This window comes from Sciurus carolinensis, chromosome 11 (genome assembly GCF_902686445.1).
Source record: "Sciurus carolinensis chromosome 11, mSciCar1.2, whole genome shotgun sequence".
Taxonomy (NCBI): Eukaryota; Metazoa; Chordata; class Mammalia; order Rodentia; family Sciuridae; genus Sciurus; species Sciurus carolinensis.
In genome coordinates this window covers 59,077,166-59,093,055 of record NC_062223.1, presented here as the reverse complement: position 1 = coordinate 59,093,055, position 15,890 = coordinate 59,077,166, and the positions used below count along the sequence as shown (strand labels likewise).

The following is a 15,890-nucleotide window of genomic DNA, read 5'->3' as shown; positions in this document are numbered from 1 at the left end:
TAGTCTCAGCAATTTAGCAAGACTCTGTCTTAATATAAAAAATAAAAAGGGCTGGGTGCAGTGGCGCACACCTGTAATTCTAGCAGTTCAGGAGGCTGAGACAGGAAGATCGTGAGTTCAAAGCCAGCCTCAGTAAAAGTAAGGCATTAAGCAACTCAGTGAGACCCTGTCTCTACATGAAAATGCAAAATAGGGCTGGGGATGTGGCTCAGTGGTCGAGTACCCCCGAGTTCAAACTCTGGTACCCAAAAATAAATAAATAAATAAAAATAAAAAAATAGAAAGAGCTGGAGATGTAATTAAATGGTAAAGTGACCCTGGGTTTAAACCCCAGTAACACCCAAAAAAAAAAAAGTCTCATTCTACAGTAATTAGTTACCCTTTAAAAGAACCCAATCCTAACTCTAAATAAACTCTAAATAACATTTTCTAAATCAGCATTAGAGATATTATTAATTAGCCTAAGGACATGAGATACAATTTTTCACTGATGAAATAAGTAGAGTTCAAGCACAGAGATTAGCAGAAAATCATACGTTGACACCCATACCCTTGAAGAATAAGGTATAGAAATTGGCAAACAAAACAGTTGACAACCTCTACAGTGGCACTCTGTGCTGCCACTTAATATGGATTTTGCATCTAATGCAACTAAAGGCTAGTTGAACCTGTAGTTAGAATAGGGCTGAGTCTGCCTTGAACAGATCTTTCATACAAAGTATTTGTCAGAGTACCTAAAAAGCAGAGAGTTGAAATTAAAACATTGAACAAGGTCTATAACTATATTTGTGCCTGCTTGTTAATAAACATACATCTGTATGGCAGATTTTAGTCAGGGACTTGCTTTCATTATATCATCCCAACAGGTAGGAGATGTTGTAAGAGAATGAATACCAATAGCTATTAGCTCTGATTATGAGACATTCCCTGACAATTATAAACACTCCAGTTGGTTTGGAAAGGGATTTTCTTTTGTTTTCCCACATTTTTATAAATTGGTACTTCACAGTTGTACATAATGTAGAAATGTATTTTCTCATTCATTTTCCTTTTTTTTTTTTTGGTGGTGCTGGAGATCAAACCGAGGCCCTGGGTATGCTAGTTACAAGCACTCTTGTCTTGAGCTATATCCCCAGTCTCATTCCTCCATTCCTCTTATATACAGGGCACTTCACATAATCATTTCCTAACTTTCCAAAAATAATTTAGGGTAAAAACAATTTAAAAAAGCTCCTGGGGACTGGGGTTATAACTCAGCTATACTGTTTTGGGTGAGGCCTTGGGTTTGGTCCTAACATCACAAAATAAATAAATAAAAGCTAATTTGGAGGGCTAGGTGTGGTAATATGTAGTCTCATCTACTTGGGAGGTTGATGCAGGAAGAGTGCTTGAGTCCAGAAGCTCAAGGGCAGCCTGGGTAACACAGTGAGAACCTGTCCCGAAGAAAAAGGTCAGGGGAGAACCAGGGGTATAGCTCAGTGGGAGAACACTTGACAACATGCAAGAGGCTTGACTTCAATTGCCAGCACTGCAGAAAAACAAAACAATGATGGAAACAACAAAAACGCTCCCTGTCCCGCAAAAGTTAACTGGCTAGGGTATAGTTCAGTATACTTCATAGTCTTAGTAGACACAAGAGTCTGGGTTTAATTCCAGCACCAAAAACAGATAAATAAAAACAGACTGCCTTTGAATAAGAGGAAAAGTCAAGGGACAAACTTACCTAAGATGCAAGAGTTTGGGGAAAGACAAAGACTGGGAGCATCCAATTGTATGATCATACTGAGGCTCTGATCTAGGAAGCAAACACATATGTTAATGATTTACTCACAACATAAAATTATAGTTTTCTTAATATTCTGCAATTTTCACCTCCAAAACAATTTCAAGAGCCTAAATGCATTTTCCTTTATTCAATTCATTCTAATCATAGGAAAGAGAGCTGATTAAAGGGTTTTTTTAATCTTCTGATAAAAATTCTACTTAGTTCTTAAAAAGTGTAACAAAATCTTCAACATATTAGAGAATATCAGAGATTTTAACCCAACCTCCATGTAAATTTCTCAAATAATCCCAACCAGACACAAATCATCACCTCGGAGTAATCACAGGGAGAGGTGGCAATGAGAGGAGTTTCTTGAACTGATGTGTACTTATAACTTCCCCATCAAAGTTCACTTCCCACATCCTGGAGCCAGGGCGAGCACAATATATCAGAGGTTGCTGGCCCCCAGAACACCTTCCAGGGAAGAAACAAGCTCCATATTCTCCATCTCTTTCCTTGTTTCCAATTTTCCAAAACTTTTCTCTAGTATCCAGAAAGGAAGAGAAAGTATGTTTACTTACAAAAAAGTTGAAGACAATGGCTCTATAAATCAGCATAGCTCTGATAACCCTACCCACAGTGTTCTCTCCTTATTCATATTAGTATTATGCTGGAAGGAACAATGTAGTAGAAAGGTTAAAATAGAGTTCTAGTTCTAATTTGTCATTAACTATTTCTGCGATAGGAAGCAAACTTCTTAACATTTGTACTCAGTTTATTATCCACAGAATGAGAGCTCAGAATTGGTGGGAAAACCTGTTTCAAATCTAAAAGGTGAGTTCTACCAAAGCACTTCATCATACATCCTTGAACCCTACTTACTGCTTCTCAGTCCTCACACAATACAATGCACTCTGGACATTGAATGGAAACTATGAATCTCCTTTCCATCTCTGTCTCTAAGATACTCCGTCCCCACAAACATCCAATAAACTCCTCTTTCCCCAAAAGGTTAGTTCCTGAAACATATCTTGGAACATCCTGTCCATGTAGGATTATGTGAGTTAGATATATAAAAGCATTTGAGCTGGGCGTGGTGCTACACAGCTGTACTCACTGACTTGGAAGGCTTACAAAGGAGGATTCCAAGTTCCAGACCAACCTAAGCAACTTAGCAAGGTCCTAAGGACTTAATGAGATTCTGCCTCAAAATAAAACATTTTAAAAAGGGCTGGGGATGTTTCTTCCTGGCTAAATAACCCTGGGGGTTCAATCTCCAGTACCAAAAAAATAAAATAAAAAGTTCAAGGCCAGACTGGGCAACTTATCAAGACTGGGAAATTTAATGAAACCCTGACTCTAAATAAAAATTTTAAAAAGGGCTGGGGAGGTAGCCAAGTGGTAGAATGCTAGACTAGCATACGAAAGAACTTGAGATAAATCCCCAGCACTGCAAGGAAAAAAAAAAAGTTTAGTGCACTGCCTAGAAACATGGAAGTTGATAAATGATGAGTTTGCCTTTTCCTAAAACCTCCTGTTACGTATTCTTCATGACTTAGTTCCATCATTCTTCCTCTGAGAAACTTCCTTGACTCTCACATGCTAAATTACATGCTTCCTATACTATGCTTTCATAGTACTGACCACATTATATGTGGCAATTATATCTATTTGAATAGATTATTACTTTTCAGGACAAAAGTCATTTCTTATCCCTTTTTTTTTAATTAAGAAATTTAATTCCTTTACTGGTATTGCTATGCTTTTATTTTTACTTTTAATTCATTCTTTTTAGATACACATGACAGTAGAGTTTATTTTGACATATTACACATAGATGGAGTATAACCTATTCTAATTAGGATCCCATTCTTGTGGTTGTACCTGATGTGAAGTTTCAAGGTGGTGTATTCACTTATGAACATAGGAAAGTTATGTCTGATTCATTCTACTGTCTTTCCTATTCCCATGCCCCCTCCCTTCCCTTCATTCCCCTTTGTCTAATCAAATGAATTTCTATTCTTCCCTACCCTCTACCCCTTGTTATGTGTTAGCATTTACATATCAGAGAGAACATTCGGCCTTTGGTTTTTTGGGATTGGTTTATTTCACTTAGCATGATAGTCTCTAGGTCTACCCATTTACCAGAATTCATAAAGTCCTTTTTTGTAGCTGAGTAATATTCTATTGTGTACATATACCACAATTTCTTTATCCATTCATCCACTGAAGGGCACCTAGGCTGATTGCATAGCTTAGCTATTGTGAACTGAGCTGCTGTAAATATTGATATGGCTGTGTCACTACAGTATGCTGATTTTAAGTCCTTTGGGTATATAATGAGGAGTGTCTTATCTCTCCTTAGTTGAATACCAATTATACAGCACCGTGTCTAACCCACAGAAACCACTCAGTATACTGTAGAGTTCCATAAACTCAATATCTTTTACTGGGGAATGATCTATTTATGCTCTCTACCATAAATTTACTACATGACCTCTAATAATTGAATAAAAATTCCTGTACTTATTTGCACCATGCATAAAATATGTTTTACTATAAGAACATGGATGTGAAAGTGCTTTGATATGGACTTGAGGTAATATAAGAAATTATAGTTTTATTTCTTAAATTCCTCATTTGGGAAATAAGATATATTTTTTACTTGATATATTGTATGTCTAACACAGTGCTAAAGATCCAGAGTACAGCATGAGGTTAATACTTTCATATCCTTAAAACTATCTCTATATTCTGGATGAGGAAACTGACATTTGGCAAGATTTAAATAGGGGCAGAACTAAGCCTGGAAATCATGTTGTCAGGTTCCATTATCCAATGTTCTTTCTCCTCTATCAGTACTCTTTGTTTCTGTTTGTTCATTCCCTTCTCATATTCACCTTGTTCTAGCAACTGTTAGAAAATAGTGTCTGACAGGAGAAGCAAATTCATAACTATCACTTCGGTTACTCATTAAGAGTCCTAGTTATTGTTTTCTTTTTAAATACTGTTTGTTGAGTGGGGACATAGTTGAAACTAAAAAATATTAACATAAATAAATTTTTAAATTATTGTGCTATTCGTATCCTTGAAAACAGAACTGTACCTAACAGAAAGTGCACATTTCTAAGGCTTGTTACTTTTGCAGCAAGTTCTACATTGCTGTAATGAAACTCAAACTTACAACTCTTTGAAATGGGTGTATGAGGGTTCATTGTACAATCTCATTTTTGTGTGTGCTCAAAATTCTCTATAATAAATTTTAAAAAGAAGGAATGATCATGATAAATATGGTGGCAAGCAAACCAGTTAGGGCCAGTAGGGAAAAAAACTGGCCAGTGAAAATTTCCCTGCAATGAAAACAGCTGAGGAACTTTGGCACAATGATATATAATATTCATTTCCAGTTGTCCTCCATTCTTTTCTGATATTGCATGGCCACCTCTAATACACTCCTTTGCCATTCATCATACATGTGTTTCCACCCTTAAGATTTTGGTGAAATATATGTCACCATTAATCCTTCAGTCATTTTTATTCTTGAGTAAAATTCTATTATAATACACAACAAATTTTAAAAATAGCAACAAAAAAACTCAATCAGGGAAGACTTCCTGATTCTCCTTATTGAAATAAGACTTTAGGCTTCTCTCATGGTACTTAGATTATGCTTCATAGTAGGGTTCTTTAAATACTTGTCTTGATCACCCACATTTCTCGATCTCCTCTACCTCCTACCTACTTTCCAATATTAGCTTGTATTCAACCATTCCTTATTAATATCTATGTAATTAATTAAGGGGTTTGGGCTAGATGACTTCTGAGACTCTCTGAGTTCTAAAATTCTATATATCTGATGACTCACCTCTCAGTGTCACACAAGAAGGATCGAGTAAGTGAAGATATAAGCAGTCTTCCATCCAAATAATCTAACTGGACAACACAAGAGTCAACTGTTGTTATTGTCTGAACAGGAAACATCACAAAGGCAGCAGCTCCCTAAAGGGACATGAGAAGAAAATAAAGCATTTCATTATAACATTTACACATAATCTCTTCCTCTTAACCTTGTAAATAAAAATTACTTGGATGACAAAATACAATTTTTAAATAGGCAAAAATTTAATTTGCCTATAGGGATATGAAAATTTAACTCACTTAAAAGTTTATGAAATAATTTGATACGTAAATTAAGAGCAGTATGTGATTAGCTAACCTTACAGGTTGGAATAAAAAAAGATGAAGCAAGTTTTGAAATATGTGAAAGAATTTTCATCTATAGATATATTTCTCCCTTTGGGAATGAGACAAATTAAGTCTACACTATGTAAAGGGTTTCAACTGGATTTTGAATCAAACAATAATTTAGTGGCTGGTGATGAAGCTCAGTGGTAGAGCACTCGCCTACCACTCATAAGGCCTGGGGTGCAATCCCCAGTACCAATCTTTGATGGGACATGATGACCAAGCCAGAATATTCTGATGTGTTCACTAAAATACAAAATTTAGTCAACAGTACTTAGCTCGTTTTTTCTGTCAGAATTATCCACAGAAATAAGCCAATAAGGGAAAATTTCCCCACCTGTGATATAATGGCCTTGGAGAAGCAAGACCAAGAAACTGATATGCACTGTCTCAAAATCAGACTGGAAAATTCTGTTAAAATAACTTGAGTTCCATCCCTTCAAGCAATAACTATGGCAGGAAGCTTGGGGACTTGCACATCTAAGCATAAGTTCCTTTATGATTCCATTTACATTAAGTTACATCTATCCTGAGACAAAATATTCCTATACCCATGAGTTTGTTCTAGACGGGGGCCAGGAGAACAGGAGCCTGAACAATTGGTGCCATTTCTGTATTTGCCATTTCATTATTAACTAGTAATTAGGGATCTTTTCTTTCTCAATGGCCTAATATTAAATAATAATAATATTATTATTAAAATGAACCAGACAGGTGAGTTAGGAAGTACTGCAATAGACAAAGTGCAAATTATTGAAACAGTTCACAGGAGCCATTCTACAACAGTATCATCCATCTAAACCAGTCTGCCATATGTACTACAAATAATTCTCAAAACATCTTAAGTCTTTGTTTTCAATCAGTCCCACAAGATATACACTGGATAAAATTGCATCCTTTAACTCAAAGTTCTATAAGATCACACATTGTATCTCTCATCTCATACACAAAGAACTGGAGTTGTTCTTACCTTTGCTTGTTTAGATGTGTTGAGTTTGATGGCTGAAACTTTCCCCACATGATCACCTACAAAAACTCTAAGAACAGCTGTATCCCAACAGAGAGCTGTAATTTTTCGGCCTTTGTGTTCTGAAGACACGTAAATTCGTTCTGGTTTCCCACGACGCTCTTGATTTAATTCCCAAACAACTACAAGACCCTGACTGAAAGAATTGAGTCACAGAAGGAAATTTTTGGCAGTGGTGAGAAAGATAAAAATTTAACTGCATTATAACATCAATTATATTAAACACACATGCAAACTCAAGTTCTTCAGAAAAAAAGGAAGTTAAAGACCAGAGGAAGGGAGTAGGGGAGAGAAAGGAGAAATGTTGGAGAATGATATTGGCCAAATTATATTTTTATATTGTGTGCATGTACAAATACATAACAAAAAATCCTATCATATGTATGACTAAAATGCATAAATAAAAATATGGAAAAATAAGAAGAAAAAAGGAAGTAAAGAGTCAATGTATTCATTTCTTTGTTTTAGTCACCAAACCCAACATAACAGAAGAATCTAAATGTTCTAAATTATATCTGTTCCCTTCCTCTTTTATGGCCTTTAAAATGTTGTTGCCTCAAATTAGCTTTTTTTTTTTTTTTTTTTTTTACAAATCATAGAATAACTAATGGTCCATCCTGGGTGGCTGGTACTGAAAGGTTTCCAGGACACAGGCCTTTCAGTGTCAACACTGGGACAATAGTAGGCAAACTGAGATGGCTGGCCACCCTAGCACACTTGTCAGTTTAAAATGCACTTGGAAAAGATCAGATAGTTTTAAAACAGTTTCTTACCTGGTAGCTACAGCAACATAATCATCATCATGTAAACAACAAGCAACCTGAGAAATTGCACCCTCCTAGGGCACAAAAGGAAAAATATTATTTAAATCCCAAGTTTTACATCCTTCTTTTATTCTAAATGATTAATCATATTGGAGAAATTCACATTTATGAAAGATACTCTTAATGGTATGTGACAGGCTACCCTTGATCTTACCCGGTGTGAAAGAAAAAGCCTGTGTTTCCAGCCTTCTTTCTGAATGAGATTGAGTCCTCCTCCTGAGCTTCCCAAAGCCAACCATTTCCGAGACACAGCTATGCTTGTGCACTAAAATCATGTGAGGAGACATGCATGAGATACTCATAGCCACTTAAACAAATAAACTATCCACTGGAAATGAATAATGAGGATTTGTGTTCAAGTTTCTCCCCTCAGTCCACCCTCTGACCAGATGGATACAACATAATGGCACTCACTCTCTGATTCTAGAATACTAAAAAATATCAAACAAAGAACACTTATATCAAAAGGCTGAATAGGCTCAATTGTATAAATGAGTAATCTTTTCTGGGCAAAAGCCAGTTATTAGACCATTCATATTTTGTGTAATTTGGCTAAGGTCATTCTAATGCTGACCACAATGGGGGAAGACAAAGTAAGTACCAGGGGTTAAAGCAAGCACTTTAATCATTTGTTCATTTAAATAATTTCTAATCTGCATAATCATCACAAAACACCATAGTCCTTAGAGCAAGTGAGACTGTGGAGGGCATATATGCAAGTTGCTATACTACCATGTTTCCCTAAACCACCAGTCTGCTGATTTCTCTCTTGATCCACCAAAGCAAGCAGTGGCCATGCTATGCCAAAGTTATTAGTTGGCTTACTATGAGACTTACCGACCCGCTTCAAATTTGTTGCTTTTCACCACAGAAGCTGAAAAATGTAAATAGTCACTTTCTCATTTTCCCTTGTTGCCAGGGTAGCCATATGGCTCAATTCTAGCTAATAAGGCAAAGCCTGCTTTACCTTCCCAGATGAAAGGCAGAATCTCAAGAAAACAAACCCTCTGCTCTTGGCCTCCTCATTCTTGCTTGAGATACAATAGGGGCATTAAGACTGGAGCCAGGATATGAATATTGCAATTATGAATAAAAGCCAGCATACAGATGATGACAGAACGATGGAGAGCCTAAGTCCTCAGTGACATTGTTGGGCCACCATACAAAACCCAGCATCACCAGCCTCCAATGAGATTATAAACATCTTTATTGTGTAAGTCATTGAGGTAAAGTATTCTCTAACTTGCAGCTGAAAAATGTTTAACTGATAACACCCCTCACCATTGTTGCTCATATTGCTTTGCCTATTACTTCCCATTTTCTCTTTCCTCAGAGGCTAGAAAAGTGCTTTGGAGCAACAAAAGTGCAAGAATCAAGTTTTTTGGAATTGATTATGATACTCTGTTATTTACCAGATCATTCCTGCCTTTAATCAAAAGAATTCATATTGAGGAACTACACACTTCCCACAGAGCTAATTTTTACTCCCTAAAATTGGTTATATCAAACTCGTTGTTCTGGAATAACTGCAGTGGTTTATGCTGTTCAAAATGTAATGTGGGGCATACTCATTTATAACATTAATTTTAATAACATACATTACTTTCTGAGAGAAGAAAGAAAGATTATTGAGAAGGGAAAAAATTAGCAGAATGATGGTTTCCAGGGCTTGGAGAGAATTCAAATGATGGTTTAAAATATATATATCACAGAAGAGCTATGATGTCAGACATGGTGGTGCACACCTGTAATTCCAGGATCTTGGAAGGCTGAAACAGGAGGATCTCAAGTTCCAGGCCAGACTGGGCAGTTTAGCAAGACACAATAAAGTGAAATAGGGTCACAATAAAGTAAAAAGGGCTTGGGGTATGGCTCAATCATAAGGGACCTCTGAGTTCCATCCCAAGAAGAAAGGAAGGGAGAGAGGCAAGGCTATGACTATGCTACTCCTACATGAGGTATCATGAGGGCAGGTAAGAATACCCGACAATTCCACAAAACAGAACTAGAGGACAGGGGCAAATATAACAAAGTACATAAAAACATGAATATGAAAACGAAACCAATACAAGGATTAAGAAGTTCACCTTTAAACGACTGGAGTCCAAACGCAGGGCTGAAAGTAATGGATCCAGTGACTCAAACTCTGCAAGAACATGGCTGTAGGGCTCTGGTATCACTGGCACAAAAGTCATTTAGTCAAAAAGGTGAAACTTGTTCAGGCACAGTATTCCTTGCCTGAATAAAATCTGCAAAAATATAAGATCACCATTCATTCAGCATACATTCAAGAAATGTGTGGGGAACACAGGGAAAAACACAAGAAAGGAACAACCAGTCCTACTTTGGACATGCTGGTAAACAACAAAACAAAAAAACATATAGGTACCATTGCATGTAATAGTGTGGTCACACTGTGTTCATTCCCTGACTCTCAAATTCCTCGAGTATCAGGTCCAGATTTTCAAGGCCCTCCATCAACCTATCCCACTGCATTATCAAACAGTGTGAGTAGATAAAATTGACACAGTAGGTCTTAAAAGAAAAATTGGTCAAGTTCCTTGAACTAAAACAGCAACCCTGATGTATTTGAGTTGTAAATCTTATGTCTTCAAGAGTCTCTCATTAAAATGCAAACCTTTTGTAAAGGCCTCAAATAACAAAGCCTTATCAGCAAACACTAAAGTTATCAACCAACAATTTAACACTGCTTAATTAAGAACAAGTCTTTAGATCTCTCCATTCAATCTAGCAGGGGCCTGATATTTATGTTGATTGAACAAATGTATCTATTAAATGAGAAGGTACAGGCAATTGGAACACAAAGAATAACAGCTTCAATAAAAGAAACAAGATAGGAATGAATAGGGATAAGAATATTAGGTAGCAAATGTCAAATACCCAATGAGAACTTTGTAAACTAACAGAAATTCCTATCTGTTTAACAACTACTCTCTAAGTCAACCATTCTCAGGTGCTTTTTTTTTTTTTTTTTTTTTAGTCAAATGGCACCAATTTCCAGGAAAAAAAATAATTTTAAGAAAACTGTATCTGTTAAATTTTAACTTTTCTCAGTCTTTTGCTGCCCACCAAATTAAGACTAAAAAGTAAACAAATACCACAGACAGGTCAGAAATAACTTTTATATTTGCTTTTTAATTGCTTACACTTTGTTTTTGACTCTTTTTAGAAACATATTTATTATTCATCCATTTATTGAACAAATATATGCTGAGCACCATCTAGGCTTTGTTCTAGATCCTGGAGATAATGGCAGAAGACAAAACAAAGTTCTAACGTTCATGAAGCATACCTTCAAGTTGTAAAACACAGAAGCTTATGGACGCTTATGGGGTTTGGTTTTTGTTTGGGTTTTGTGGCAATAGGAATCAAACCTAGGGCAAGAGGTCTACCACTGAGACCTAGTTTTGTTTGTGGTTTTGCTCTACCACTGAGGTACATCCCCAGTCCTTGTGATATTTTTTATTATACACACATTTTATAGTCTTACTTTCTGCTACTAATTTTCTCTTATTCAGGTCAACATGTGTAAGGAGAATGGTGTTCTAAAGACAACCAACAAAAAATTTAATACACCTATACTCAATATACTTGAGAACTCCTGATCTAAAAAGATTCTTCTCTCACATTTTATCACTGTGTAGGTAGTACAACACCAGGCATAGTTGTGGGAACAAGGTAAGTAAAACAATTCCAGAAATCGGTTCACAATCAAATAGGGAGAAACATACAAATACCATATAGAAATGTAACATAAAAAAGCAATTTGCTTTTTAGAACTTAAGAGATTAGAGGGGTCACACTGAATTAAAAGGAACCACAGAAAACTTCCTAAGGGAAGTAGCACCAGCACCAGGTAGGTTTTATCAAAAGAAAAGAGTAGAATATAGGGCAACAATAAGCAATGATATAAAGGTGGAAAAATGAAAACATATTTGGAGAATACAAGTTTAGTCTTTGGTTGAAACACAGAATACAAGCAATGGAATAATTTAATATAAGGCTGGGTCCTATATAATGTGATCTCATCTCTACTTATTTCCAGCTTCATCTCCCATCTTACTTCTCTCTTATTCTCCAACTATACTGGACTATCCTGTGGTCCTCCTTCAATCTATAAATTTGTTGTGCCTCTATGATTTAGTATATGCAGTTCACTGAATCTTACACCTTCCAACAAAACCTTATCTTTCTGCAAAACTGAGTTTAAAATATTACTTCTGTGAAATCTGTCACAGCTCCGTCCTAACAAACAATAAATTAAGCCCATAAGAGATGGTGAAAAATGCTTACCGAAAACAATCAGTAAAACAAATTCTTAAAAGGTTGGCTAGTTCAAAGGTCACAGGGTTAACGGAAGGTAGAGTTGAGACTAGAATACACATCTGATGAATCCAGATCTAATTATTTTTCCATTTCTCTGATTATTCAATGATAATGTGAAGAATGGTACTCGATGTTTCCTGTTCACACATCAAATACAAATCATAGCGTTCTTTTTTAGCCCATTAGTTGGATGGGAGGAAACAGCTGCGAAAGAGACAAAGGAGGAAACAAAAAACTAAAGAAATAATGCGAAAAGGAAGTAAAATTTATTTCCATAAAGGGATCTTTGTATTCAAGAAATAATAATCAGAGAACTCTCACCTCAGAGAAATTGCAACACATTTGTCACTGCATTCATTCATTCGACCTTCTGAGTATCTACTATGTTCTCGGTCTTCACGCACCTCTGGATATACTAGAATAAACAAAATACAGTCTCCAACCATTTAACTGCGGTAACATTAATAATGTATTACGCTCTCTTGATAAGTCCCAATAACCAACTTTTCAAAGCCAGGCTCACAGCAGCCCGAAGGTCCCAGCCCCGCCACACCACATTCAGGTCAGCAGCTCCCAATTTTTGGTGGTCCGGAACCTCTCTCTGAACTCGGCACCCACTCGCTGCGCACTGACAGCGGATCTTGAACTTGTCTCCCCTCTCGCTCCTCCCTGACCTGACTTACGTCACCCAAGCGCGCCGGGGACGCGGGGACAACGCTATTAACGGCACTTCCTCGTCACGTGACGGTTACGCCCCTCCCCGCGCGTGGTCCCACCCCCTCAAGCCGCGGTTGCAATTACGCTCTCTACCACCTGCAGTCGGCGGGTCGCCGCAAGCTGAAGACACGCTGCTAACCGGGACCGGAGGAGCTCTAAGCCAAATGGGTGTGACAGATAGGATTTCGGAGCTCTTCGCCGCTCGAAACCGGAGAGAGGAAATGAAACAGGCGGGAACCGGTGGGGGAGGGAGGGAACTAACGGAAGGTGTCATGGCGGCCGCGCTCCCGGGTCACGTGCCTCTCAGGCCCGCCTTCGTGCTTCCGGTCACGTGCCCTCAGAGACCTCGCAGCCAGCGATGGAGGCGAGACCCCCCAGTAACAGAGGCGGTGGCGACGGCTGCGGCCACTGGGTTTCAGCCTCTTCCCAGCAGCAGCTGTAAGCTCAGCGGAAATCGACCCGATCCAACTCAGTTACTTACTTCTTGCCGGAGGCTGTGTCTTCCACCTGGTAAGTTTAGACCGAAGAATGGGGGTAGGTGGGCGGTGAGTAGCTGACAGGCCCGGGGGTCGCGGGACGGCGCGGATTCTGCCCCTTTTTCCTGAGTCTCTGTTGCGGTCTCTACACCGTCTAAGATTGCCGTCTCATTTGCCCTTATTTTCCCGAAGTAGGAAAGAGGTGACCCGACTCTTAATCTACTTGCCTAAGGAAGTCCTGCCCTTCCACTGAGAGCAGGGACTCGAAGGTTCATCCAACGCCGGGATCTGACTTGCCTCATTAGATTGAAGTGGAGGCACTTCCCGGGCAAAGAGGTCCTTCCCGTTAGAAAACGTACAGTTGAGAGTCTTTCCGTTTCTGTAAGGGAAGCTCTCACCTTGGTGGCTGAAAGGGCTTTTTCTTCCACCTGTCAGTCCTGGCCGCTTTTAAAATTGTATTTACACGTGAGCCAACCTACACACTCCCAGTTTCAGTCATGCCCGATGTGATTATCGTGTAATGAAAAAATGGAAATGTATAATTATTTCATAAATTCTCCAATGTTAACAGAGGCTAAATTGAGTAAGATGGTTTATCTGATTGGCTTATTTACTTATTTATTGTGGTGCTATGGATTGAACCCATGGACACTCTACCACCCAGCTACATCCCCAGGCCTTTTAATTTTTTGAGACAGGGTCTGGCCAATTGTCTCGAATTTGGCAATCCTCCTCCCTCAGCCACCAAGTCGGTGGTATTACAGGACCGTGCCAACACACCCTGCTGATTGACTTTTCTTTTTTTAAACTTTGAAAGAGTCTTACTAAATTGCTTAGAGCTTTGCCAAATTGTTAAGGCTAGCCTCCAGTTTTTGATCCTACTGCCTCAACCTCCCAAACTGCTGGGATGTACCATCATACTCTGCCCGCTGATTGGTTTTTAAATGCCTATTTTAATGTCTGTAAAATAGGGGTGGAAGGAGGTAGGAAAACTTTTATTCATCAGAAGATCCAATTTTTAAAAAACATGAAAATGCACTGGGGATGTAGCTCAGAGGTAGGACACTTGCCTATTATGCCAGAGGCTGTGGTTTTAATCCCTAGAATAGCCTAAGAAACAAACAAAAAAAGACCACCAAGAGTGGTTTAAAACACACCTTGCTGTACTGGCTCCATACAAACCAATATTCTCATTTTCAGAGTTGTGATTTTCAAACTTTTAAAGGAGTGAAACAATTTCTCCCCATAAACTTTTACCTGGAACCCCAGTATGTAAAAGCAGCATGCTTGATGGAGGGCTCCACCAACTCAGCCTCCCTTTTTCCTAGAGGCTGGTCTTTGGTTATTAAGACAAAGTTGCCAATTCTAAAATTTTTAAAAGCCAAAATCAGAGCCATTGAGGTGGAGAGGTCATAACAGAAGGGAAAATAACCTCTAGGAGCAGGCCTAAGACTTTCAGAAGGACTGGGCTCTAGGAAGAACTTTGAAGCTATAAGCAAGCTTAAATCCTTAATCTTTAAAGGGGGAGATGGTCTGCTACCCTTAACCCAGTTGACATTTAGCAGTGTGACACAATGATAGATTTGAGTCTCTCCTAAGTAATATTAAATACACATTGCAGTGCAAATGTAAAAAAAAAAAAAAAAGTGAATGCAGAGAATTCTTTTTAGTAGAAAAATTGGTGCAATCCAACAGGGAAGAATCAGTTAAAAGTAGTGAAGCAAATAATCTGACTTCAGTAGGTTGTGAATGCTTTGTGTGTGTACTGCTCACAAGACTTGTATCTTCTCCCTTCTGGTGTAACATTTCATTTTAAAGCTTTCTTCTGTGTGTGTGTGTGTGTGTGTGTGTTGTATGGCATATTTGAGATTCCTTAACACTTTGACCACCATTTCTACCTTATGGATACTACTGTCAGAGATGTTTTTGTACTCTTCCTCCTTTCTCTTTTCCTACCTTTAATTTGGCTGTTTCAGCCATTAATATAATAGCCCCTCTTTTCCCCACTTTGATTACCAGCATTTTTCTTCCTTCAGTTTTGGTACTCTTGTCAACATGCAGTATTTACTAGTGGACATCAGCCCATTTCCCTCTATTGTGCATCTCCATGTTGCATATGCCTCTAGACTATCCCTGCACTGCTGTAAAGTGAAAAGGTACTAAAATTTTGATCCTAAAATTGCCACATTAGTTATTCTCCTTAATATCTTCCTTGTTTTTGAAAATATCCTTAAAACAGTACGTTTTGGTTACTTTTCACATACTTATAAGTTGTTAGTCCCTGTATTGTTGAATTCTTAAAACATATTTTGATTTCTTGATGGCAAATAGTATTCCAGATCTCCTGTTTTTTTATGTTAGATAAAGCAACTTTCTCTCACAGCTCTCCTATCTAAAAGGATAAGGACAAGCATGATAAGGAGTTTATAGTTCACGTGTTGCCTTTTTTCTCCACCATTTATCTCTGCACTTTTAAAAAGGGGATGTAG

The 15,890-nt window shown here is 38.0% G+C and overlaps 2 protein-coding genes across 2 annotated transcripts in view; one reads left to right on the top strand and one right to left on the bottom strand.

The window, feature by feature from the left end:
* Hps5 (HPS5 biogenesis of lysosomal organelles complex 2 subunit 2) overlaps positions 1–12,897 on the bottom strand; it is a 39,036-nt gene extending 26,139 nt beyond the window's left edge. The window contains exons 1-9 of the mRNA XM_047516296.1: positions 12,530–12,897; positions 12,176–12,412; positions 9,949–10,110; positions 8,016–8,126; positions 7,811–7,875; positions 6,981–7,173; positions 5,631–5,764; positions 2,096–2,308; positions 1,724–1,795 (exon numbers count right to left, since the gene is read on the bottom strand). Coding sequence (XP_047372252.1) covers positions 1,724–1,795; positions 2,096–2,308; positions 5,631–5,764; positions 6,981–7,173; positions 7,811–7,875; positions 8,016–8,126; positions 9,949–10,056 — 896 coding nt within the window. The 5' untranslated portion in view covers positions 10,057–10,110; positions 12,176–12,412; positions 12,530–12,897. The remainder of the gene's footprint in view (positions 1–1,723; positions 1,796–2,095; positions 2,309–5,630; positions 5,765–6,980; positions 7,174–7,810; positions 7,876–8,015; positions 8,127–9,948; positions 10,111–12,175; positions 12,413–12,529) is intronic.
* A 370-nt stretch (positions 12,898–13,267) lies between these two features.
* Positions 13,268–15,890, top strand: part of Gtf2h1 (general transcription factor IIH subunit 1) — a 34,751-nt gene continuing 32,128 nt past the window's right edge. Inside the window, exon 1 of the mRNA XM_047516294.1 lies at positions 13,268–13,435. The gene's annotated coding sequence lies outside the window, so the exon portion shown is untranslated. The remainder of the gene's footprint in view (positions 13,436–15,890) is intronic.